General features: G+C 40.9%; 1 protein-coding gene across 3 annotated transcripts in view; it reads left to right on the top strand.

The window, feature by feature from the left end:
- The window catches only part of CYTH3 (cytohesin 3), a gene marked incomplete at both ends in the record, with an annotated part of 127,535 nt that overhangs the window by 85,325 nt on the left and 14,360 nt on the right, over nucleotides 1-27,850 (top strand). For all 3 annotated transcript variants that reach the window (XM_080703231.1, XM_080703232.1, XM_080703233.1), the window contains 4 exons: nucleotides 8,872-8,954; nucleotides 12,192-12,256; nucleotides 13,415-13,481; nucleotides 26,025-26,143. In XM_080703231.1, the coding sequence (XP_080559357.1) occupies nucleotides 8,872-8,954; nucleotides 12,192-12,256; nucleotides 13,415-13,481; nucleotides 26,025-26,143 (334 nt within the window). The remainder of the gene's footprint in view (nucleotides 1-8,871; nucleotides 8,955-12,191; nucleotides 12,257-13,414; nucleotides 13,482-26,024; nucleotides 26,144-27,850) is intronic.

Consider the following 27,850-nt stretch of genomic DNA (forward strand, 5'->3'; position numbering starts at 1 on the left):
TTACTAATTTGGGCCATTGTGATTTTGCAGATGGTCCTCATTTATGAAAGATAGGTGCCCAAAAAAGGCAAGACTTAAGCTAAGTTATATAAATTTGCTCCTGAATCTTATGTTGAAACTATACTGGCAGCACTTTTCTAAAATGGAAGATTTCCTGTAATTTTTTCTTGTTTTTTTTTTTTCCTGTGAAAATATTTGTTTGACATCCAGAATTAGGGCAAAAATGTTGGAGCCATACTTGCTGCTTTGTAACTAACAAATACTCATTCTCTTTTTTAAAAATTTTGATTAACATAAATTTTTTATTTTTTTATTTTATTTTTTATAAGTGGAACATATTGAGAGGGGTGTACATTTACATTGTGCTTCATGCCCTTCCCCCTTCATATCCCTTCCCCCTCCCAATAGAGAGTTTCCAGGTTAATCTTGTTGTATTTATGCTATTACACATATTTATATGTAGCTCCTCCATTGAACAACCTCAGCTTTCTTCCTCTCCTATCCTTACATTCAGGCTTTGCTGAGATTTCCCCTCCATCATCTGGAATCCCTCCAGTATTACCACTACTCCCTAGCTTGGACATATTAAACATATGTCCCTTCTCGTTCTGTGCTTGACTAATCTCACTTAACATAATGTTTTCTAGTTCCTTCCATCTTCTTGCAAATGCTATTATTTTATTTTTCTTTATAGCTGAATAGAATTCCATTGTGTGTATTTCCCATAATTTTGCCATCCATTCATCTGTTGATGGAGATCTAGGTTGGTTCCATAATTTGGTTATTACAAATTGCTGCCATGAACATGGGTATGCATATGTTAATGTAGTTCTCTTATTTCAACCCCTTTGGAAAGATACCCAGGAGTGGTATAGCCGGATCAAATGGTGGATCTATTCCCAGTTTTCTAAGGAATCTCCACACTGATCTTCCTAGTGACTGAACTACTTTGCACTCTCACCAACAGTGTAAAAGAGTTCCTCTTTCCCCACATCCTCGCTAGCAATTGTTATTTGATTTCTTTATGTTTGCCACTCTGATTGGGGTTAGATGGAATCTCAGCGTAGTTTTGATTTGCATCTCCCTGATGGCTAGTGATGTTGAACATCTTTTCATGTATCTATGGGCCATTTGTATCTCTTCTTTTGTGTCTGTTCATTTCAGTTGCCCATTTCTTGATTGGGTTGTTTGTTTTCCTAGTGTAGAGGCTTTTGAGCTCTTTGTATATTCTGGATATTAGCCCCCTATCAGAGTGGTGGCTGGTAAAGATCTTCTCCCATTCTGTAGGCTTCCTCTTTAGGTTCTTGATGGTTTCCTTTGATGAGAAGAAACTTTTTAGTTTGATGAGATCCCACTTATTAATTCTTGCTTTAATTTCCTGAGCTTTGAAAGTCTTATTGAGAAAGTTACTCCCTGTACCTATATGTTGGAGTGTAGATCCTATGCCTTTCTCTAATAACTTCACAGTCTCTGGTCTAATTTCTAAGTCTTTGATCCATCTCGAGTTGATTCCTGTGCATGGTGAGAAGTAAGGATTCAGATCCAACTTTCTACAAATGGATAGCCAGTTCTCCCAACACCATTTGTTAAAAAGGCTGTCTTTAATCCAGTGTATGAGTTTGGCCCCTTTGTCAAAGATCAGTTGACTCTAGATGTGTAGGTTTGTTTCTGTATCTTCTATTCTGTTCCACTGGTCAGTCTGCCTATTGTTGTGCCAATACCATGCTATTTTTACCACTGTTGTTCTGTAGGGCCATTCTTTTTTTTTTTTTTTTTTTGGTATGGATATGGAATGAGGGGCCTTCTACTTCTGAGCAACACCCCCAGACCTACTTTTTGTTCTTTATTTTGAAATAGGATTTCACTAAGTTGCGGAGGGCCTTACTAAAATAGCTGAAGCTGGCCATAAACCTGTGATCCTCCTGTCTCAGCTTCCCAAGTACTGGGATTACAAGCATGTGTCACCATACCTGGCTTGAAGGACCATTTCCATCCCTGGAATGTTAGAATCCTGTATGGAAGCTCCTTATAGACACATCCTAGAAACTTCATGAATTTTCCTGCCAGGCAGTAATTTTCTTTAAAAAAAAAAATAAAAGTAGCTTTATTGAGGTTGAAAGAAAAAAATTTATCCTATGTTCTTTTGTGTATCTGTATAACCACATCCATATATTTTCAGTTAAAAAAAACAACTGCTAGATTTCTTGGGAAAAAAGGAAGCATCCACCGTACAGAGTTCATGTGACAAAATGTAGGTAATGCCAATAAGTCTATCTAAGTCTTAAATTGCCTTCATTGGGCAAAAGTTGGTGTTGCTGGGGAAGGTCTGGATGGTTAGGGATACCATCTTTTAAGTATTGCTTTATCATCCCATTTTTGTTTTTATTTTTTAATTTTTTGTGGTACTGGGAATTGAACCTAGAGGCATTCTACCTCCAAGCTACACCCCCCAGCCCTATTTTTAATTCTTTATTTTGAAAGAGGGTCTCAGTAAATTGCAGAGGGCCTCACTGAGTAGGGGACCTCACTGAGGGCCTACCATCCTCTTGTCTCAGCCTCCCCACTACTGGGATTACAAGCATGCACCACCTCTCCTTGCTCCATATATGTAAGTGTGTGTGTGTGTGTGTGTGTGTGTGTGTGTGTGTGTGTGTGTTATATGTTTAATATATGTTAAAGAACTCAGAAGAAAATTTTTTTCCTAAAGAGGCCTCTTTTGGAAGCCCAGTCAGTGTTGTTGGTAGACTTGACTTGAAACTTCATGTGTATTTTTTTATTCTGTAATTACAGGATAGTGTTAATCTGCTGGGTACTTTTAGGAATGCTCTTCTTTGTTAGAATAGATGCTCTGTGTGTAGTGAAAGGAATAGTTTTAAAGATTCAACAACTGCATACTTGCTGCTTTGTTATTTGATCTGTCTGGGCATTTGACATTGTTGGGTTTCTTCTCTTGAAAGTCTTTACTGTCTAGGTTTTAGAGGCATCATTTTCTTCTAGTTTCACCTTATCTCTTGATCTAGATCTCTGTGTGTCTTTCCCATAAATCCTGTGTGGATATACTCCACTGCTGCTGATTAGTATAAGCAATAGTTGAGCCAGTTTGGTCCAGAGAGAATTGAGCAGGTACTTTAGATGCCTTTTGGAAGGAAGCTTGAGAAAACCCAGGAATAAGGAAATTAAATGTGTAGCCTCAGCCGAGCTGCTGTGGAAACCTCTAGTAGGAGAGAAATCAGCTTTAGGATGAAGCTGGCAGTTTGGAAGGCAGACTGAGAAGACTGGGCTCCTGCTACTAGACCCACCCAGAGCACGCTGCATGACTTGGTAGATCTCTGTGTTTATTCTACAGTTTTTTGAGCATCTTGTATGTATATATTCATGTCTTTCATCAAATTTGGAACATTTTAGCCATTATTTCTTCAAATGGTCTCTCTCCAGGGAAAATCATTAGATCTCTTTTGGTCACAGTATCGTCAATTATAAAATGGGGATAACAATGGCTGTTTTCAAAATTATTTTTGGAATTTAATTGAAGCCTATAGTCCAATCTAGTTCAGTAAATGATAGCTCATTTCTCTTTAGTTGCTCAGCATAGAAGATTGTTTAGGCAAATTGCTAATGTAGAATTTAAAGAAGGGTAGGCCTGGTATAGGAGGCAGGAAATTAGAAATTTGAAGCATTTGTGCTCTAGCCTGTGGCGCATGCCTATAATCCCACTGCGCGGGAGGCTGAGACAGAAGGATTTCAGGTTCATGTCAGTCTCAGCAACTTAGTGAGGTGCTCCACAATTTAATGAGACCCTGTTTTAAAAGTAAAAATAAATAAATAGGGCTGGGGTTTAACTCAGAGGTACTAGGTTTCATCCCCAGTGTTCCCCCCACACACAATGTATCCATGCTCTTCCTCCTCTTCACTACTGTATTTATCATTCTAATTTGATCTGTATGCTCAAATACCTAAATATATGATTTAAGTTTTTTGGCTTTGAGCTTGTGAGAAGGCATATTATTATTATATTATTTTCCTGAGATCATCTATTTGTTTGTAGTTTTATTCATTTTCACTACTATTTGGGATTCTATTTCATAAATATATAACAGCAGCTGGGCATAGTGATGCATGCCTGTAATCCCAGTACTTGGGAGGCTGAGACATAAGGATCAGAGTTTCAAGGACAGCCTTAGTAAATAATAAAACTCTCATCAACCTAGTAAGATCTTATTTCAAAATAAAAATTAAAACCTGGGTGTGGTGGCATATGCTTGTAAACCCAGTACTTGGACTGAGACAAGGAGGATCCTGTAGGTTTGAAACCAGCCTCAGCTGTTTAGTGAAGCTATCAGCAACTTAATGAGAACCTGTTTCTAAATAAAAATATAGGTCTGGAAGTGTAGCCCAGAGGTAGAAGGTGCTTGGTTTCCATTCCCACTACTCTACTCTACTCCTCTCCTCTCCTCTCCTTTCCTCTCCTCTCCTCTCCTCTCCTCTCCTCTCCTCTCCTCTCCTCTGCTCTCCCCTCCCCTACTCTCCCTTCCCCCACACACACACAATAAATAGATAAATAAATATTAAGTTGAAATTTTAAAAAACAGGGCTGGGTTACTTGGAAGTAGAATGCTTCCAGACTTATTTTATATTTTATTTGGAAACAGGGTTTCCAAATAACTAAGTTGCTGAGAGCCTCACTAAGTAGCTGAGGCTGGCTTTGAGCCTGTGCAATCCTCTTATCTCAGCCTCCCAAGTGCAGGGATTACAAGCTTGAGACACCACGCTCGGCCTCAGTTCATATCTTTGATATTACTAGACAGTACTTGTTTTCAAAATAGCCATGCTAATGCCATTTTCTGTTCCTAGCAGGCCTTTCTTTTCTTTGTTTTCTTTTTCCATGCAGCCCAATCTGGTGAGATTGAGATGGATGGATATATATATATATATATATATATATATATATATATTATTTTTTTCCCTGGTATTAGGAATTAAACCCAGGGCATTCTACCTCTGAGGTCTACCTCCAGCCCTATTTTTTATTCTTTATTTTGAAACAGGGTCTCACTAAGTTGTGGAGGGCCTCACTAAATAGTTGAGTCTGGCTGTGAATTTATGATCGATCCTCCTGTCTCAGCCTCCCAAATGCTGGGATTATGATCACCTGCAACCATGCCTGGCTGAAACACAGTTTTATATTTGTCAGTTAAGTGTGTACTAGAGAGCCACTTATTTTACAAGGCTTTTAGTGGGGCTAGGGTGGAGGATCTGGAGCTATTCTGCCTTCTCAGAACATTTCTTTTTTTTTTTTAATTTTATTTTATTGGTGCACTGTATTCATACATCATAGTGGGATACAAACTTTTGTAGACATACATGCACACATCGCCCAGTCAGCCCCCACCCGATCCCCACCCCATTCTCTCCCCATCCCTCCTTCCCATGCTTGGCTTAGTGGTTGACATCTAGTATTATAGCAATTTATCCAAAATTAAAAATGATAATCTCACATAACAGTTTCATTTGTCTGATACCAAGCGTTTGATGATTTAAAGATAGCATTTCAATATTTCTTTTTGCTTTCTTTCTTACTAGAGCATATTTTTTTCTGTTTATTTAGGTGAAACTATCATATATTTATATATTTATTTTTCAGAAAAAAAATCTATCCTAATATGGAATATGAATTCTAGATACCCAAAACGATCTTGAAAAAGAACAAAGCTAGCAGATATATATTTTCTGATTTCAAACCATATAAAGCTACAATAATTGAAACAGTGTAGTACTGTTCTAAAGGCAGATATATAGACCATTGGAGTTAAATACAAGCCTAGAGCTAAATTCTTCCCTATATTGTCAAGTTATTTTTGACAAGGTTTCCACGAAGATTTGGTGGTGGAAATAATAATCTTTTAACTAAATATTGTTGAAAAATAATAATTACATGGAAAAGAATAAAATTGGACCTTTACCTAATCCCATATACAAGTATTAACTCAAACTAGATAAAAGACCTAAATATAAATCTTAAGACTATAAACTTTTAGGAGAAAATCTGGGTCATAAAACCTCACAACATTGAAATTGGCAGTGATTTCTTGGATATGATTTCAATGGCACAGGCAACAGAAGAATATACAAACTCCCTAAAAAATAAAAGAAAATATTGTATATCCAAAGACAATGTAAACAGAGTTAAAAGTTACTAATAGAATTGGATAAAATATTTCCAAATGCTTTATCTGAAGGTATATTAATATTCCAACTAGAAATCCTAAAAATTAACAACAATAAAGGCAAACAATACAAGTTAGAGATAGGTAAAAGACTAACATAAATAATGAATCTCCACAGATAACCAATCTTAGTTGTCTGTTGGATGGAAACTCTTGTTTCTCTGGTTCTGGTGAGTGTTACCTATTTCTTCTTTGTAGTTAATCTCTTTGAGTATTTTCTGTAGCGCTGGTTTTGAAGACATAAATTCCTTCAGTTTCTGTTTGTCATGGAAGCTTCTTATTTCTCCATCTAATTTGATAGAAAGTTTTGCTGGGTAGGAAATTTTTGGCTGGAAGTTGTTTTCTTTCAGAGTTTGGAATATGTTACTCCAAGCCCTTCTGGCTCTCATGACTTGGTTTGGGAAGTCTGGAGTGATTCTAATTGGTTTGCCTCTGAATGTCACTTGGCCCTTTGTTTTTGTTGCCTTTAAGATTCTCTGCTTGGCTTCCACATTGGTCATTTTGACAATTATATGGCGTGGGGATCCTCTTCTCGGATCCTGTCTAAAGGGAATTCTATAAGTTTCCTGGATCTGGGTATCAACCTCTTGCTCTATATTTGGAAAATTTTCTGCTATTACTTCCTTGAAGAGATTGTTGATCCCTTTGGTATCACTTTCTTTTCCCTCCTCTATTCCAATTATTCTTAGGTTAGCTCTCTTAAGATGGGCCCATATTTCTTCAATGTCAGATTCCTGCTGTTGGATATTTTTTTCTAGATTAGAAACTATGCATTCATTTTTGGATTGCTCATCTTCTAAGAGCGAGATTCTGTTCCCCATGTGGTCTAATCGGTTGTTTGTGCTTTGAATTGAGGCCTTTACTTCATTAATTGCATCCTTTATCTCTTTTTGGCTCTCTCTGAGTTCTTTTCGAAGCACCTCTATTATTTCTACAGTTATTTTCCTGATTTGATCTTCTAGAAATCTCTGATTTTCTGTTTTATCAGGTTCTGATGTTGTGGGGTTGTGCACATTCATTACTCCAGTGTTATTCCTCTTTCCCATGATTTCGGAGGTTTGTGCCTTCTCTGGGTTCTTCCCTTGGGTCACTATGGCTTCACTTAAGGTGCTCTGGATCTCGAGTCTGTATTATCTCAGACCCCACTACTCCTTTACTGGGTTGTATCACAGAGTCTCCGACCCAGGGAGTCGATAGAGGCTGCTTTAAACTATGGGGGGTGCCAGGTTGCACGTTCTCCTATGGTGTGATATCTCTGCCACCACCACTCCCTCACTGGGTCAAGTCCCAGGAGGCCCAATACTGCGATTTCTCCTCTGTGACCCGCAATTTGACTCACTGTTCTTGAGTACGCAGATGTAGCTGTACTGGACTCGGTGAATTCACTGCTGCTGCCGCCGCCGGTGGCAATATGGCGCCTCTGCCACGCCCTCGGCCGTGAGGCTGGAGTATTTTTTCTTCTGTGGTTTTGATTTCCACTCTGAATCCCTGCAGCGTGTGCTGAGCTCAGCCACTGGGAGCTTTAAATGTTGTCTGCGCCGAAAGATCCCGCCTGGCTGTTCCGCAGCGGCTCACCTCGGCTTGCTGTAGCCGTCCGCTGAGTTCGCCGCTGCCGCCGGCAGTATGGCGCTGCTGCCGCGTCCTCGGGCGCGTGTGTCTCCTCTGTGGCCCTGAGCTCTGTTCTCAGTCCGCTTTCTCTCTGGAGCCTGGTGGTTTTTTTTGTTTTTCTGGTGATGGTGTTTTCTGGCTATGAAAGGCGCTCTTTTTGTGGTAATGGAGATTGGTTGTTAGCGGGACTCTTAAGCCCCGCTTTTCTCGGTCGCCATCTTCCCGGAAGTCAGAACATTTCTTGATCCCCAAGGTATAATCACTTTAATCTTACTTGGTTCCCTACCTCTCTTGGTGTTCTAGGAATTGAACCCAAGGACATTCTACCTCTGAGCTACACCCTCAGTGCTTTTTATTTTTTATTTTTGTTTTGAAACAGGGTCTTGCTAGATTGCTGAGAGTCTCACTACATTTCTGAGGCTGTCCTCAAATTTGTGGTCCTCTTGTCTCAGCCTCCCAAGTACTGAAATTACAGGTATATGCCACCATGCCTGGCTCCTTTCTTAGTTTTTATGTGTCTCTTTTGGTATGCTGTGCATGTTATGGGCTTACCCATGTTTGAAAGTGAATGACTGAGAAGTGTTTGGAAGTGTGAGGGTAGCAGGAAGATTGTACTGACCAAGTGTTAAGTCACATGGGTATGCTCGGTTTGCGGTCCCCCTGCCCAGTGTCAGTATCTATAGACCTGCAGAGAAGGTAGTGCAGAAAAGACCCCCCAGTTCTAGTCGGGCAGTTTAGGTGGAGGAGGCCTTTAGCCTGTATTCTAGGAACCCTTTAGGAAGACTAGGAGGAACATTTATCTCACCTCTAGTTGTGGTGGGGTGCCCGTGCCCTCAAATGTGTTTGGTGTACTCTAACCTTTCTTACTCTCTAGACAAGAACAAATGATCTTCTGGGAAGTAGGAAGGAGAGGAAGGGGTCAGTAGTTTTCAAACAATCTTTTAGCCACTTCTCCATCTTCAGCCTTATCAGACATTGCAGTTATTCTCCAGAGTATTCATTGTTGAACTGTTTGATTTTTTTTCTTTTATTCTTTCAGTGCCTGAAGACCTTTCATTAGAAGAAAGAGAAGAACTTTTGGACATTCGTCGGAGAAAAAAGGAACTTATTGATGACATTGAGGTAAGAAAACTTAGTTTTTTGCTTTTGGGTGAGATAGTAAATAGTTTCAGGAAAATGTAAAAAAAATTCGGGGTTGGTGACACATATTTGTCATTTGAGTTTTTGGGAGGCTGAGACAATAGGGTTGCAGGTTTTTGTGTATAGCCTCAGCTACTTAGTGAGACTCTGTTTCAAAATAAAAAATGAAGTCAAGCCAGGCGTGGTGGCACACGTTCACAATCCCAGCATTCGGGAGGCTGAGACTGGAGTATTGCTGTTCGCGGACAGCCTCAGCTACTTAGTGAGGCCTTCTGCAATTCAGTGAGACCCTGTTTCAAAAAAAAAAAAAAAAAAAGAATAAAAACTAGAGCTGGGGGTATAACTCGAAGGTAGAATACCCTGGGTTTCATCCCTAGTACAAAAAAAAAAAAAAAAATTAGGCCAAGCATGGTGGCACATAATTGTCATCCCAGTTCTTGAGAGGTGGAGACAAGAGGGTCACAGATTCGTGGCCAACTTCAGCAACACTAGGCCCCCTGCAACTTAGACCCTGTTTCAAAATAAAATAGGGCTGTCGGGTGTGGTGGCACATGCTGGAAATTCCAGTATTTGGGAGGCTGAGTCAGAAGGATCCCAGGCTTGGAGCCAGCCTCAACAGCTTAGTGAAGCTCTCAACAACTTAGTGATACCCTGTTTCCAAATAAAAATATAAAATAGGTCTGAGGGTATAGCTTGGAGGTAGAAGACTTCTGGGTTCCATCCTCAGTACCACAAAAAAATTAAAAAATAAAATAGGGCTGGGAGTGTAACTCAAAGGTAGAACATCCCTGGGTTGAACCCCCAGTACTAGTATCACACATGTTAAAAAAAAATGTGTGGTTAATGTGTATATGTAAGAACCACACAAAGAAACAAAGCTAAAGAGTTGTCTAAGCCTGTGAAACAAAGACTGTTCTTACTAGACAGTGTGGACTCTGGGATAGAAATCAAGAGAGTAGCCGGGCGTGGTGGCGCACGCTTGTAACCCCAGCATTTGGGAGGCTGAGACCAGAGGATCGCAGTTCACGGACAGCCTCAGGAACTTAGTGAGGCCCTTTGCAACTCAGTGAAACCTGATTTCAAAATAAAGAATAAAAAATAGGGCAGGGGGTGTAGCTCGGAGGTCGAATGCCCCTGGGTTCCATCCCCAGACCCGCAAAAAAAAAAAAAAAAAAAAAAAAAAAAAAAAAAAATAGAGTAAAGCTGGAGTCTGTAACTGTTGTCTTTGACTCCTGAGTCACTGTCAGGCTGAAAGAGCAGCAGCATTGTCTGCAGCACACTCCCCTCCAAAACTGTATGGTAAGACCTGGCTTATATATAGGATTTTGAGCACCTAGAACATTGCCTATTGCATTTTTGCCACTCAGATGTCCTTTGAATGAATGGTTAAGCATAATTGGATTTCAGCTCTGTACCAGAGTGCCACTAGTTGATAGGAGTAAAGTGACAAAGATGAAAAAAAGAAGAGTAAACATTGTCCTTCTTCCCACATTTGTGTGCTTTTATTCAGAGGACAGAGTGGAGGGTGTCCCTCAGGAGAGGCAAATGAACAAAGACAGTCTCAGAGCTGGGGTGTCTGTGATTGAACAACAACTATTCACATGGCAGCCAGGCTCCTTCTATGTGGGACTTCCTTGAGAAAGCCAGTCATGTGGCTCTTCTTTGAGAAGCTTCCTAGTCATTGTCATTGCCAAAATAAATATAGCCTCACAGGCCTCTCACTGTAGGGCCAGGCCTTGTTCTATACAGTAACTCCTTTCTAGGAACTCACTTTTGAAGTCTGAGTTTCTTGGCACACAAGTAGTAGGATTCTGAATAAAAATTTCTTTGTATTTGAAAGGTAATTCATGGACATTTTTATTTATTTATTTATTTATTTATTTTTTTGCGGGTCTGGGGATAGAACCCAGAGACATTTGACCTCAGAGCTACACCACCTGCCCTATTTTTCATTCTTTACTTTGAAACAGGGTCTTACTAAGTTTCAGAGGGCCTCACTAAGTAGTAGCTGAGGCTGTCCGCAAACCGCGATCCTCCGGTCTCAGCCTTCCAAATGCTGGGATTACAAGCGTCTGCCACCACGCCCAGCTCTGGACATTTTTATTCTAAGATTACTCTTTATTCTTGGAAAAATCCTGTAACCCAGAATATGTCCTTTGGCTGAATAATAATAATGATGATGATAATAATTATTATAATAATAATAATTATTATTATTATATATACACATATATATATGTATTATTTCAAGACAAGTAATTATGCTGCTAATTAATATGGAATCTTCATCTACCTTCATCTACTTCATTCTGTTAGTCAGAGAGCCTAATGAGCCAGGTCCTCTCAGCCAGTAGGGGACACACCAAGGGAAAGAGTGGTCTTTCCCCTCTGATGTTTCTGGTCTCTCGAGTATTATAGATCCAGACCTGATTTCACCCTCTTATGCTCTGCCCCTGGTACTGCATTTCTTATAAAGTAATAGGAATCATCACTGTCTTTAATCTAATTTGATACCAACCTAAATATGTCTGAGCTTTAACTTGGTCTCTGATCGGAGACTGCAGACAGTGCGGAGGGGAAGGCAGGATACTTTTGCTAGGTGGTGTTGATGGCTGCAGTTAAGTGAACTAGGCACCTGCAGCTTTCCTTTTGCTGGTTCTTTTTACACTTCTGGTATTCTCTCATGTCCCTTCTTGATTAGAATCTGCCTAGTGGACCTTTCTCATCTGGTATCTGATGAGCAGTAGACAGACCATTTTGTTTTCTCCTAAGCTGTGTAGACCCCCACTTTGAGGCTCTAGCGGTGCCCATAAAGATACTTGGTTTTGGTACCTGTGATGCACAGCTGCACCCTCTAGGAAAGTTGTGCCCGGAAAACTAAAAGTTCTCTAACTCTAGCTAGAAGGCTGAACACACACTCACACACACACACACCACACACACACACACACACACACCACACACACACACACTCTCTCTCTCTCTCTCTCTCTCTCTCTCTCTCTCTCTCTCTCTCTTTGGTGGTACTGGGGTCCCTGGAAGCCCTTCTACCTCAGGGCCACACTCCCCGACCTATTTTATATTTTTATTTGGAAACAGGGTCTCTTAAGCCAGCAAGGCTGGCTTCGAACCAGCGCGATCCTCCTGTCTCTGCCTCCCAAGTGCAGGGATTACAAGCGTGCACTACCACGCCTGGCTGAACTCTTTCTTTTTTGACAGAGGCTGAAATATGAAATTGCAGAAGTGATGACAGAGATTGACAACCTAACTTCTGTGGAGGAGAGGTAAACAGTTTACGGATGGCTTTCCCTTCAAGTTAATCTCTTTGCTTTCACCTTCACTCTCTTGCTGAACTTGTCAGTTGGTGATGCAGTAATAGCTTGAGGACTAGGGAAAAGTGGGGGTCTTTGGAGATGTTCATCCTTCTTCCTGTCCCCTTGCTCCTTCCTGCTTTCTATGGAGGCAGGGACTACATCTCTGCAGGTTACTTCCTGTCTCCTGCCTTTAAAGCCTATCTCCATTTGTAAGTTCAGAAATAAGCACAGGCACTCAGAGTTAACTATAGAAATAAATTTTCTGTATCAGAAGGAACCATGCTATTTTTTTAAGTTACCCTTTTTCATCATTAGCCATTTCTAAAGAAGTATGTCTCAAGCAATCACATATAAAAAAGCGAAGTTGGGTGTGGTAGTACATGCTTTGTAATCCTAGTACTGAGAAGACTGAGACAGGAAGATTGTAAGTTCTAGGACAGCCTCAGCAAATAGTGAGACTCTTATCAACTGAGTGAGCCCCTGTTTCATAATAAAAAATAAAATAGGACTGGGCATAGTTGTGCATGTTTGTAATCCCAGCATTGGGGAGACTGAGACAGGAGGACCACAGTTTGCAGCCAGCCTTGGCTACTTAGTGAGGCCCTTTGCAACTTAGTGAGACCCTGTTTCAAAAAAAATAAAGAATAAAAAATAGGGCTGGGGATATAGTTCAAAGGTAGAATGCCCCTGGGTCCATCCCCAGTAACACACACACACACACACACACACACACACACAATAATAATAATTAATAACAATAATTAATAACAATAATAATAAATAAAATAGGGCTCGTGGTACAACTCAGAGGTAGAATGCCCCTGGGTTCAATCCACAGTACATAAATAAAACAAACAAATAAATAAATAGCTAAGGTAGCCTTACACCTGCTTCTTTCCAAAGGGCAGAGGGTTCCTCAGAGTGCACCTGTACTTTTTCCTCTTTCGTAGGACTTGGCCCCACAGGAGCTGACTCTTACCTTTCATTTTGGCTTGGCTACAGAGTCCCACAGAATCCTTATTGTGAGAGGGAAGGTGTGCTGAAGGGCCATGGCTCTGTTGTAGTGTGTAAGATGCATGCTATGCAAATATGCCTACTAATGGACTTTTCATTATTTCAACTGAATAGCAAAACTACTCAGAGAAACAAGCAAATAGCCATGGGAAGGAAGAAATTCAACATGGACCCCAAAAAGGTAAGAGAATGCTGTGCATGCTTTGAATATTGAATTATTCAACTTTAATGGTAATACCATTTCAGATAAGCAGATGGCATTGACAATATATTTTATCAAAAAAGAGAGTTGCTGTGAACATGGAAAAGCAGAAGTGTCCTGCTGAGGTGGCGCCTGAACCAAAAGGCCTTTCTTGTAGCATGCAATTCCAAGTACAGTCGTGGCCTCACAGGACTGACTGACTGTTCATTCTGGCTTGGCCAGGGAGTCCACAGAGCCCTTGCCTTCAAGGCTTATTGGCTTTTGTCTTCCTGCCTGACATAGGCCCTATTGTGGGGATTCAGATGATCAGTGAGGGCAGAGTTGGGAATGGAGTCTGGGTGTTTATAGATTTCATTGTGTGTGTGGATTAAAGAGTTCAAGTAAAAGAACCTTATTCCTCTCTTTGCCCTAATTTAGACTGTCTATATGAAAGAACAGGGAATCCCTCCTGACTTGGGCCAGTACCTTGTTCTTTCTTCAGGTTGGATTTTCTAGGAAAGCACCCAAGAACAGCAAAACCTATTTGTTGTTGAGAGTGAGCTGAAAGATTTAGCAGAATTTTTAAAGCTTTTTGGAACACATAACTCACTCAGTCATCATATTGTTTTGGTAATGATTTGGTAGTGATTCTTTATTCGAAGTTAGTAACAGGTTTTTTTTTCCTTTAGAAGTTGAATTTACTAAGTTAAATTATTGCAGGCACCAAAACCTGTGATTTCATATGCTTTGGGAGCTTCTCAGGATGCTTTACAAAAGTTAATGTTTTAAAGATTAGACCTCTTTTTTAGAGGGACTCAAGTATAACAGAATAGCGCACTAGTAAGTTCTTGGATAAATTCAAATCTCATGAACACTCAGATTAATGCCGATTTTTTTTTGGGGGGGCGGGTCTAGGGATGGAACCCAGGGGCATTCGACCGCCGAGATACATCCCCTGCCCTATTTTTTACTCTTTATTTTGAAACAGGGTCTCACTAAGTTGCGGAGGACCTCACTTAAGTAGCTGAGGCTCTCTGTGAACCAGGATCCTTCGGTCTCAGCCTCCTGAATGCTGGGATTATAAGTGTGTGCGCCACCACACCCAGCTAAAACACTGATTTTTTAAAAAAAAGTGATGCTACCACTGTGTCAGGCTTCAGTTTCATGAGTGGGAACCTGCTTCATCCTTATGACATCTGTTGGTTCTTGCTTGTCTTCTTAATTAACATGTAATGTATGTTAGATTTACAATAATTGCTAATTCTGAGAACTTTGTTTGTTATGAACCATGTGAAGGAAGCACTTTAACCAATATACTTAGTCCTTATAACAACTTTATGAAGCAGGGGGCTTTCTTTTTTTTTTTTTTTTTCTTTTCTTCCTCGTGTGTGTGTGTGTGTGTGTGTGTGTGTGTGTGTGTGTGTGTGTGTTATTGGTGGTGGAACCCAGAGGCTTTTCTACCTCCAGGGTATATTCTCAGACCTATTTTATAGTTTATTTGGAAACAGCGTCTCACTAAGTTGCTGAGAGCCTCACTAAGTAGTTGAGCACTGGGATTACAAGCCTGTGGGGGTGGGGTGGGAAGGAGAGAAAGAGAAAAGAGAGAAGAGAGGGAGAGAGAGAAAGAAAAAGAAAAACAGCAAGAGAGAGCTTTCAAGGGGCCTCTCCCTTCAACTAGGCTCTTCTTCCTAAGTTTTTCTCACCTCCCAAAAGTCCCTTGATTTATGAATCCATCACTAGGTCAAACCATTGATGAGATCCGCACCTCATGGTCCAATCACCTTCCAAAGGTCCCACCTCTGAACACTGCTGCCTAGGGGACTACATTTTAGGGGACATTTCAGCTCCAAACTTTAACAGTGTGGCTCTCCGCTGAGATGGGTGGGAGCCCTGGGTTGGTTTGTAGTCGGACGGTGTAGTCATCCCTGTGATGTCTGGTGGCCACATCAAAGGAAGTGGGTTTTTAAATCAGGCTGTGGCAAATTACTCAACAGATTTTATTTTCTGTTCTTATTTGCCTAAAAGATGTTTTATACTAGTTTAGCTGATTCTGTCCAGTGATGTGTGTGTGTGTGTGTGTTTGTTACTGGGAATTGAACCCAGGGGCGTTCTACCTGTGAACTATACCCCCAGCCATATTTTATTCTTTAGAGATAGGATCTCTCTAAGTTGCTGAGGTAGGCCTCAAACCTGTAATTCTTCTGTCTTGGCCTCTCAAGTACTGGGATTACAGGCATGTGTCACCAGGCCTTGCTTAGTGACTTATTTTTAATTCTGTTGCTCAGTAAATGCAGAAGATGCCTTCGGTCTCCATTTTCTGGGGAAAATTATCAAAATAATTGATTTTGTAGATTTGTTTATGGCACTTATCTTAGTTAGCTTGGTCTGTCATAACAAAATACCACAGACCAGGGGCTTAAACAACATATTTTCATTGTCTCATAGTTCTGCAACTATGGAGGCTGCAGATCCAAGATTGGAGTGCCAGCATGGTCCTATCCTGGTGAGGGCCCTCTTTCTAGTTGTAGACAACTGCTTTCTTACTGAATCCTTACATGGCCAGGGTGGGGAGTAAGTTGACTGTGGAATCTCTCTTTTTAAAAATGTTTTTCAGTCCTAGGGATTGAACCCAGGATCTCAAACATATTAGGCAAGTGCTCTGCCATTGAGCTATATCCCAGCTCTTTTTATTTCTGTTCTGAGACAGCGTTTCACTAAGCTGCCCAGCCTCAAATTTGTGGCCTTCCTGCCTCAACCTCCCAAATTGCTGGGATTATAGACATGTGTTACTAAAGTCTTCTTATAAGGACACAACTCCCCTCTGAACAGAGGGCTCTGCCTAGATGACCTCATCTGACCCTAATTTCCTTCAAAGGCCCTACCTTTACATACTTTGTGTGGGTTTGGGCTTCAATTTATGAACTTTGAAAGGGATACACATATTTAATCCAGAATCTCAGATAGTCTCATATGCTCCAGATGTAATTCACAGTTAAACCCTCAGTCAAATAGCACTGCAAAACATAAGCTATAAAGAAATAAATTCTTTCAGGGGTTTTTTTTTTGGGGGGGTAGTATACTAGGAATTGAACCCAGGGACATTCTACCTCTAAGATATACCCCCAGCCCTCTTTTATATTTTGAAACAGAGTCTCACTAAGTTGCAGAGGGCCTCACTAAGTTGCTAGGACTGGTCATGAATTTGAGATCTTCCTGTCTCAGCCTCCAGATACTGTGGTTACAGGGATGCACCACCATGTCCGGCTCTGGCTGTAAATTCTTTGTCTGTAAATGATTTTAAGCAAGGATAATGGTTTGTTCAGGTACCTTAGATTCTTGAAGCAACTCTTTAATTCCTAAACAATTGAGAACAAAGATCTGACTAGATCAGGTTAACTGAAAACACTGTACTGCCTCTCCCTTTTATTCCTTACACGCTAGAAATGCCTTAAAAATAAAATACTTAGATTGGGTGCGGTGGTACACACCCATAAGGCAGCTTAGTGAGGTTCTCAGCAACTTAGCAAGACCTTGTTTCCAAATAAAAAATAAAACAGGACTGGGGGGTGTGGCTTAGAGGTAGAATGCTCCTGAGTTCAATTCCCAGTGTGAGAGCGTACACACACACACACACACACACACACACACACACACACACACGACACAGAGTCCATAAAAATGGGCAGTGTCCTGGGTGTCTGGCAGCACAGAGGAGGAGAAATAATCTGCTTCCAGAGGTCAGCTTTGGACACAGTTTCTGCTGCCTCAGTGACACTGTCAGATTAGTGGTGGAAGCTGCATAAAAATCAGGAATAGTATTTGGGCTACCAGAGACTCTTAATCACAGAGGCAAGCACCCAATCAAGTACCACAAAATATTTGAAGAAGCCAACACCTGGAAGTGGCATAAAACTGGACAAACAGAAGAGCTAACACTGGAGGAAACTGGCCAAATAGAAACAATAGAAGGAAACTTATAAAAGTAGCATACTTGTATATATTATAAATATCATCAAAGAAATTTTATAGGATGTTTGTTATTCATGATACAAAAACAGGGGTTTGTGAGAAAGAACCTGGAAAATAAAAAATAGGAGTGTCACATAATAAGATGAGCACTGGTCTATGACAGAGGAGACATAGCTAGAGTCAATTTGTAGGGTAGAAGAGAGAATATTAATTTTCTCTACAGTGTTGTGCAGAACTGTAAGAAGATAAGAAAGGCAGGTCCAGCAGCCCATATTTTACCCAAGAGAAGTCCAGAAGGAGAAAATTGAAAATGGAGAACAGGAAATGTTTTAAGGAAATTTTGAAATTTTGGATTTTTAAAGAACCAGACTGAGATACAAATCCTCTGATTCTAAGGCTCCACCAAATGCCACACAGGAAAAATTGTTGAAAGACCCATATATAATGTGTTGTGTAAATATCATAAAACTCATAGATAAATAGAAAGTCATTAAATCTTCCAGTAAGGAAAAACCAAACTACCTATGAAGGAGCAAGCTCATTATCAGTGAACACTGGATTAAAGAGAACAGGGAAACAATATCTTTAACGTTTGAGGAAGAATGGCTTAAACCCAAGATTTTGTCCATCAAGCTGTCCATCAGGCTGTCACTTAAGAGTAAAGGCAAGTAAAGGCATTTCCAAACATGCAAGGGTTCAAAAGTTAACTATAAGACCTCTGACCCACTGATTGAATAGTTGGAATATTATACCTCAAAATGGTAGATGAAATACATAGGATGAAAAGGCAGGCAAAGGAACTAGAAAAGCATATATTTAAGTCTGAAAGAGGAAATGATTGTTTAAAAACTATTTCTTAAAGTCTCAAATTATTTCAATATATAAATAGCACAGGGAAGAAGAGAAAAGTTGGCTAAAGATTTTTAGATGTTGATAAAGTAAGTATAAGTTCAAATACTTGTTTAATTTTTAAAAGTAGCTCCTAAAAGCTGGGCGTGGTGGTGTATGCTTGTAATACCCGCGCTTGGGAGGCTGAGACAGGAGGATCGCACAGGTTCAAAGCCATCCTTACTTAGTGAGGCTCTCAGCAACTTAGTGAGACCCTGTTTCCAAATAAAATATAAAAATAGGTCTGGGAGTATAGCCCGGAGGTAGAAATCCTCTGGGTTCCACCCTCAGTACCACAAAAAATACCTCCAGCCCTATTTTTTATTCTTTATTTTGAAACAGGGTCTCATTAAGTTGCAAAAAGCCTCACTAAGTAGCTGAGGTGTCTGCAAACTGCAATCCTCCTGGTCTCAGTGTCCCAAATGCTGGGATTACAAACCTGCGTGACCATGCCAGGCTTGAATTTACAAATTATTAGGAAAAATGCATAAAGAAAGCTTGATCAAAATCAACAAAAAAGGTTTAAAAGGCATGTGAAGTAGAAAGCACAAAATCAGAGGTTCTGGAATAGTTCCTAATATCAATGACCACCATAAACTTGACTAGGCTAAATTAATCTCTTAAAATATTGATATTTGACTTCCGGGAAGATGGTGACCGAGAAAAGGGGGGGGCTTAAGAGTCACGCTAACAACCAATCTCCATTTCCACAAAAAGAGCACCTTTCATAGCCAGAAAACACCATCACCAGAAAAACAAAAAAACCACCAGGCTCCAGAGAGAAAGCGGACTGAGAACAGAGCTCAGGGCCACAGAGGAGACACACGCGCCCGAGGACGCGGCAGCAGCGCCATACTGCCAGCGGCAGCGGCGAACTCAGCGGACGACTACAGCAAGCCGAGGTGAGCCGATGCGGAACAGCCAGGCGGGATCTTTCGGCGCAGACAGCATTTAAAGCTCCCAGTGGCTGAGCTCAGCACACGCTGCAGGGATTCAGAGTGGAAATCAAAACCAGAGAAGAAAAAATACGCCAGCCTCATGGCCGAGGGCGTGGCAGAGGCGCCATATTGCCACCGGCGGCGGCAGCAGCAGTGAATTCACCGAGTCCAGTACAGCTACATCTACCTACTCAAGAACAGTGAGTCAAATTGCGGGCCACAGAGGAGAAATCCCAGTATTGGGCCTCCTGGGACTTGACCCAGTGAGGGAGTGGTGGTGGCAGAGATATCACACCATAGGAGAGCGTGCAACCTGGCACCCCCCATAGTTTAAAGCAGCCTCTATCGACTCCCTGGGTCGGAGACTCTGTGATACAACCCAGTAAAGGAGTAGTAGGGTCTGAGATAATACAGACTCGAGATCCAGAGCACCTTAAGTGAAGCCATAGTGACCCAAGGGAAGAACCCAGAGAAGGCACAAACCTCCGAAATCATGGGAAAGAGGAATAACACTGAAGTAATGAATGTGCACAACCCCACAACATCAGAACCTGATAAAACAGAAAATCAGAGATTTCTAGAAGATCAAATCAGGAAAATAACTGTAGAAATAATAGAGGTGCTTCGAAAAGAACTCAGAGAGAGCCAAAAAGAGATAAAGGATGCAATTAATGAAGTAAAGGCCTCAATTCAAAGCACAAACAACCGATTAGACCACATGGAGAACAGAATCTCGCTCTTAGAAGATGAGCAATCCAAAAATGAATGCATAGTTTCTAATCTAGAAAAAGATATCCAACAGCAGGAATCTGACATTGAAGAAATATGGGCCCATCTTAAGAGAGCTAACCTAAGAATAATTGGAATAGAGGAGGGAAAAGAAAGTGATACCAAAGGGATCAACAATCTCTTCAAGGAAGTAATAGCAGAAAATTTTCCAAATATAGAGCAAGAGGTTGATACCCAGATCCAGGAAACTTATAGAATTCCCTTTAGACAGGATCCGAGAAGAGGATCCCCACGCCATATAATTGTCAAAATGACCAATGTGGAAGCCAAGCAGAGAATCTTAAAGGCAACAAAAACAAAGGGCCAAGTGACATTCAGAGGCAAACCAATTAGAATCACTCCAGACTTCCCAAACCAAGTCATGAGAGCCAGAAGGGCTTGGAGTAACATATTCCAAACTCTGAAAGAAAACAACTTCCAGCCAAAAATTTCCTATCCAGCAAAACTTTCTATCAAATTAGATGGAGAAATAAGAAGCTTCCATGACAAACAGAAACTGAAGGAATTTATGTCTTCAAAACCAGCGCTAGAGAAAATACTCAAAGAGATTAACTACAAAGAAGAAATAGGTAACACTCATCAGAACCAGAGAAACAAGAGTTTCCATCCAACAGACAACTAAGATTGGTTATCTGTGGAGATTCATTATTTATGTTAGTCTTTTACCTATCTCTAAATTGTATTGTTTGCCTTTATTGTTGTTAATTTTTAGGATTTCTAGTTGGAATATTAATATACCTTCAGATAAAGCATTTGGAAATATTTTATCCAATTCTATTAGTAACTTTTAACTCTGTTTACATTGTCTTTGGATATACAATATTTTCTTTTATTTTTTAGGGAGTTTGTATATTCTTCTGTTGCCTGTGCCATTGAAATCATATCCAAGAAATCACTGCCAATTTCAATGTTGTGAGGTTTTATGACCCAGATTTTCTCCTAAAAGTTTATAGTCTTAAGATTTATATTTAGGTCTTTTATCTAGTTTGAGTTAATACTTGTATGTGGGATTAGGTAAGGGTCCAATTTTATTCTTTTCCATGTAATTATTATTTTTCAACAATATTTAGTTAAAAGATTATTATTTCCACCACCAAATCTTCGTGGAAACCTTGTCAAAAATAACTTGACAATATAGGGAAGAATTTAGCTCTAGGCTTGTATTTAACTCCAATGGTCTATATATCTGCCTTTAGAACAGTACTACACTGTTTCAATTATTGTAGCTTTATATGGTTTGAAATCAGAAAATATACATCTTCTAGCTTTGTTTTTGCTTCGAGATTGTTTTGGGTATCTAGAGTCCATATTCCATATCAGGATAGATTTTTTCCTGAAAAATAAATATATGATAGTTTCACCTAAAAAAAAGAAAAAAATATTCTCTGGTAAGAAAGAAAGCAAAAAGAAATATTGAAATGTTATCTTTAAGTCATCAAAAGCTTGGTATCAGACAAATGAAACTGTTATGTGAGATTATCATTTTTAATTTTGGATAAATTGCTATAATACTAGATGTCAACCACTAAGCCAAGCATGGGAGGGAGAGATGGGGAGAGAATGGGGTGGGGATCGGGTGGGGGCTGACTGGGCGATGTGTGCATGTATGTCTACAAAAGTTTGTATCCCACTATGATGTATGAATACAGTGCACCAATAAAATAAAATTAAAAAAAATATTGATATTTTATTATTAGGTTAAAAAATAAATTCCAGCTGTTTTCTGATTGAGCAATGCAACTAAAGCAAGCTGGGGTGGCACACGCTTGTAATCCTAGTACTTGGGAGGCTGAGACAGGAGGATCTCAGGTTCAGGCTCTTTGCAACTTAGACTTTGTTTCAAAATAAAGACTAAATAAATAGGGCTGGGGGTGTAGCTTGGAGATAGAATAACTCTGGGTTCCATCCCCAGTACCACCATAAAAAAAAAAAAATAGTAGAAATGTACCTAGAGCAAATGACAGGAAGGTTGGAAATTAAAAATAGTAAAAGAGGCCGGGCATGGTGGCACACGCTTGTAATCCCCGCGCTTGGGAGGCAGAGACAGGAGGATCACGCAGGTTTGAAGCCAGCCGCGCGTGCGCTGGCTTAGGAGACCCTGTTTCCAAATAAAAATGTAAAAATAGGTCTGGGAGTGTAGTCCGGAGATAGAAGGGCTTCCAGGAACCCCAGTACCACCAAAAAAAAAAAAAAAAAAATAGTAAAAGAGTAAAAGATATTAGATTTAAAGATATTAGATAAAAGATATTAGTTGAATGGTGCCCCGTTTTTAAAGTTTGATTTGCAGGCCGGGCGTGGTGGCGCACGCTTGTAATCCCCGCGCTTGGGAGGCAGAGACAGGAGGATCGCGCAGGTTCGAAGCCAGCCGCACGCGCTGGCTTAGGAGACTCTGTTTCAAAATAAAAAAAAATTTTAAAATAGGTCTGGGAGTGTAGCCCGGAGGTAGAAGGGCTTCCAGGAACCCCACTACCACCAAAAAAAAAAAAAAAAAAAAAGTTTGATTTGCCTAAATTTTATTATTTTGGTACTGAGGATAGAACCCATAGGCATTGTACCTCCCAAGTTATACCTCCAACATGATTTTATTTCTTATATTGAAACAAGATTTCACTTAGTTGCAGGGGGCCTGCAAAATTGCTCAGGCTGGGCTTCAAACCTGTGATCCTCCCGTCTCAGCCCCTTAAGCCGGGATTACAAGCTTACACTCGTGCCCAGTTTAAAATAATATTTTAAAATATTAAAAATTTCTAAAAACGAGCTGAGCATGGTAGCACATGCTTGTAATCCCAGCATTTGGGAGACTGAGACAGGAGGATCGCGGTTGATAGACAGACTCAGCTACTTAGTGAGGCCCTCTGCAACTCAGTGAGACCCTGTTTCAAAATAAAGAATAAAAAATAGGTCTGGGAGTGTAGCTCAGAAGTAGAATGCCCCTGGGTTCCAACCCCAGTACCGCAAAAAAAAAAAAAAAAAAAAAATCTAAAAAATGAAATGTGCTTTCTTGTATGAGTAATTACTTAATATATTTGTATCCTAGGGCCACAGTAACAAATTACCACAAACTGGGTGCTGTGCTTAAAATACAGGCATTTATTCTCTTGCAGTTCGAGAGTACTTTGTAATTCAGCAGGTCAGAAGTCTAAATAAAGGTATTGGCAGGATAGTCCTTCAAGCTTTAAGAGAGAATCCCCTCTAGGCCTCTCTTGACTGCTGCTGTTTGCCAGCAGTCCTCGGTGCTCTTTGGTGTGTGGATACATTGCTATAGTCTCTCCCTTCACCACCACATAGCTCTCTTTGTGTTCCCTTCCTCTCTCTCTCTCTCCCCCTCAACCTCCCTCCATCCTTCCCTTTCTCCCTTCTTCCCTCTTCCTCTCTCCCCTCCCTCCCTTCCCCCTTCTCCCTCTCCCTTCCTCTCTTTCCTTTCTCCTCTCCGTTTTGCTCTCCCTCCCTCCCTCATCATATTGGGGCTTGAACCCAGGGCTTCTAACATGCTAAGTAAATACTGTAACACTGAGCTTTGTCCCCAGCCCTTTTCATTTTTTAGGTTATCCAGGCTGGCCTCAAACATGAAGTCTTATACCTCAGCCTCCTGAGTAGTCACAGATGTGCCCATCAGACCATTCTTTTCTCTCTTAAGAACACTTGTAGCTGGGCATGGTGGCACATGCTTATAATCCCAGCGCTTGGGAGGCTGAGACAGGAGGATCACACAGGTTCGAACCCAGCCTCAGCTACTTAATGAGGCTCTCAGCAACTTAGTGAGACCCTGTTTCCAAATAAAAAATAAAATAGCTCTGGGAGTATATCTCAGGGGTAGAAAAGCTTCTGGGTTCCACCCCCAGTACCACAAAAAAAAAAAAAAATATCTTACATAAGTGTCAGTTAAATGTACTCTTCTGTGTCCTTATATTGTATGTTTATGAGAAGCTTTCATGTTATTGAGTATTTATTCCAATTTATTTCATATAATATTTCATCATATATCAGAATGTATTTATCTGTTTTCTTATTGGTTGTTGTTTCCAGTTTTTAGAAATTCTAAATAAGGCTGATGTGGACATTTACGTATTTAAAAAACTCTTCAGAGCTGGGCGTGGTGGCGCACGCTTGTAATCCCCGTGCTTGGGAGACAGAGACAGGAGGATCGCGCAGGTTTGAAGCCAGCCGCGCGCTGGTTTAGGAGACCCTGTTTCCAAATAAAAATGTAAAAATAGGTCTGGGAGTGTAGCCCGGAGGTAGAAGGGCTCCCAGGAACCCCAGTACCACCAAAAAAAAAAAAAAAAATCTTTAGATGGACTGTCGGGGTATTTAAAAGTGTGGTCTAGGCATGGGACTTATTTTTTTTTTTTTTTTTTTGTACTGGGATTCTTGGAAACCCTTCTACCTCCGGGCTACACTCCCAGACCTATTTTTATACTTTTTTTAAATTTGGAAACAGGGTCTCTTAAGCCAGCGCGGCTGGCTTCGAACCTGCGCGATCCTCCTGTCTCCACCTCCCAAGTGTGGGGATTACAAGCGTGATCCACCACTCTCGGCTAGGCATGGGACTTTTGCTGGAAAAGGCCTCTAAATTTGTAGAAATAGCATCCTGTCAAATAGCTGCCAGAATTCTCTATCCTCTTGCTGTCTTTGCAAATATATATCTTAGGAACAGCTGTAAAAGTATGTCAGAGTCAAATTTTTGCTGGTCTCCAGGACTCCTCATGAGACAGTGAAGCTCCTGCAGGTGAGGGGTAGCCCCTCCCTTTTGAAATGGTCAGCTATGTTCTATAAGCTCTTAAAGTGGACATGAGTTCTGAGTGGCATAAGTTCACTGGTAGTATTTCAATCAGCATGGTTTTGGTTTCAGAAAAAAACAGCCAAGGAAAAAAGAAAAAGCCTACAGGGTGAGGGGCTTATCAGCTAGGTGTGGTGGTGCACACTTATAATCCCAGTACTTGGGAAGCTGAAACAGGAGGATCACAGGTTTCAAGCCAACCTCAGCTACTTAGGCTCTACACAACTTAGTGAGACCCTGTTTGAAAATGAAGAATAAAAATATGGTTAAGGGTAAAATGCCTCTGGGTTCAATTCCAGGTAACACACACACACACACACACACACACACACACACACACCCCAAAGAAAAAAGCATGAGGGGTTTATTTTCTCACACAGCTGTTAGAGTATTTGGTAGCTCCCAAGTGGCAGGAACAAGTATCTGCGCTCCTCTCAGCCCTGTCTTTACATGATAACTGCTGTGACTTCGGGCATCAGGAAGGAGGAAGATCAGCGCCAGCTCATGGGTCTCCTTTACCAGGAAATCAAACTATTTCCCTATGGACTTCCATTCATACCTTCTGGCCAGATCTGTGCCCCAAGGTCATTTTGAGTTCTGAGTGGGGCTGGGAAAGTTTCATCTAGTATAGGATGGCAGAGGAAAAGAGAGTTGGGTCAGGTATTAGATTGCCCACACAGTAGCATCAGTCTCAATCAATGAGTCCCTGCCAGACACAAATCCTTTTTCTTTTCTTTTTTTTTTAAATTGGTGCACTGTATTCATACATCATAGTGGGATACAAAAAACTTTTGTAGACATGCATGCACATATCACCCAGTCAGCCCCCACCTGATCCCCACCCCATTCCCTCCCCACAAATCCTTTTTCTAAGCTCAAGAAATCTAATATCATCATTACATCTGCCCTTATAATCTCTAACAACCACTTATAATGGTTTGTTCAGTAACCCATTTATTTGTTTTTTAACCTGTTAAATTACCAAGAGGAAGGTAGGTATTCTTCTCTGCTGGATGAAATTTAGAATGTTGTTGTGAAAATCAGATTGTACAGTTCCTCACTTCTCTAATATTTTTATTGTGCCTAAAGCAGTAAGATCATCACACTGAGTGTATTTCTGTCCTTGAAAATTGAGCTTGGGTGGCCCTCTCTGACCAGCACTTCCTGTCTTGTGTTCTTCAGGGGATTCAGTTTCTAATAGAGAATGACCTGCTACAGAGTTCCCCAGAAGATGTTGCCCAGTTCCTCTATAAAGGAGAAGGCCTAAATAAGACGGTCATTGGGGATTATCTGGGTGAGAGGTAAGTTGAAGGAGGATGAGCAGCCCTACCAGGGCCCACTCAGCCCTGAGGCCTGACCTGCCCACCCTCTGCTTGAGGCTTCTCACAGCTGCTTATCCATAGATTATAGGATGCACGTGGTGCCCCTACATTGAGGCAGCCTAGTGTAGTTGCTCTTCTTCTGTGCCATGCAGAGGAGTGCTAGAGTGCCTGGGGCCAGGTGCCATGCAGAGGAGTGCTAGAGTGCCTGGGGTCTGTGCTCTGGACCCTTCACTCAGGGAACTGACAAGCCATAGTGCCACTGCCTTTTCCTCCAGCTCTTAGAAAAGCTCTCAGTCTTACGAAGTTTGGCCCAGAGATACCCCACACATCCCAGTGGGGTTTTCCTTTATCACTGGGGGTGTGAATAAATGCAGGAGTTATTAATTTAAAAAAAAATTAGTGGTGGTACTGGGGATGGAACTCAGAAATGTTCTACCTCTGAACAGCACTCTCAAACTTTTTAATTTTTTTTTAAATTTTGGAACAGGGTCTCACTAAATCACTGAACCTTTGAACCTGTGACCCTCCTATCTCACCCTCTTAAATACTGGAATTCTAGGCATGCCACCATCATGCCCAGTTAGTGTTATTATTAATATTTTAAATGGAAAGCAGCAGGTAAAATTTACCTTCCCAACCTTTTCCACTGAGAGTCTGTTTAATGTGCTTAACAGTGGTAGGCAGGAATTCTAAGACAGAGCATCCCAACTGTGCTGAAATTTTTGTCAAGGACCAGAGATGTTATTAAGCAAAAGCCCAGTAGGTACTCAGAGTGGTTTCTTTTTCCAGTTTTTTTTTTAATACTTAATCAGAAGTGGAGCATTTCATATTTTACTCTGTGAGCTCAGTACTATCTGTGATCCTAGCTGGACAAAGACATCACAAGAAGAAAAAAACTACAGGCCAATATCTCTTGACTGTAGGAAAAAATTTCAACACATTTTTAGAAAATCATAAGTACTAATATGTAAAAAGGATTATGAACCAAATGGGATTTGTTCTACCAGTACATCACAATTTAACATGCCTAATAATGAAAGACTGAATGCTTCCCCCTAAGATCAAGAGTAAGATCAGGATGTCTTCTCTTTCTTCTGTTACTGCTGATATTCAACGTGGAAACAGCTTTGATAGCCAGGATGGTTAGGCAAGAAAATGAAAATAAAGACATCTAGCCAGGCATGGTGGTGCACACTTGTAATCCCAGCATTCTGACACTAGAGGATCATGGTTCGAGGACAGCCTCAGCTACTTAGCGAGGCCCTTAGCAACTCAATGAGACCCTGTTTCAAAAACAAAAAGACAAGCTGGGCGTGGTGGCGCACGCTTGTAATCCCCGAGCTTGGGAGGCAGAGACAGGAGGATCGCGCAGGTTCGAAGCTAGCCGCGCGCGCTGGTTTAGGAGACCCTGTTTCCAAATAAAAATGTAAAAATATGTCTGGGAGTGTAGCCCGGAGATAGAAGGGCTTCCAGGAACCCCAGTACCACCAAAAAAAAACAACAACAAAAAAAAAATGGGGCTGGGAGTGTAGCTCAGAGGTAGAATGTCACTGGGTTCCATTCCCAGTACTGCAAAAAAAATTAGAAATAGCCAGGTGTAGTGGCGCACACTTGTAATCCCTGCACTTGGGAGGTGGAGACAGGAGGATCGCGCAGGTTCAAAGCCAGCTGTGCTGGCTTAAGAGA

The sequence above is a fragment of the Muscardinus avellanarius genome (genome assembly GCF_963383645.1).
Source record: "Muscardinus avellanarius genome assembly, chromosome: 10".
Taxonomy (NCBI): Eukaryota; Metazoa; Chordata; class Mammalia; order Rodentia; family Gliridae; genus Muscardinus; species Muscardinus avellanarius.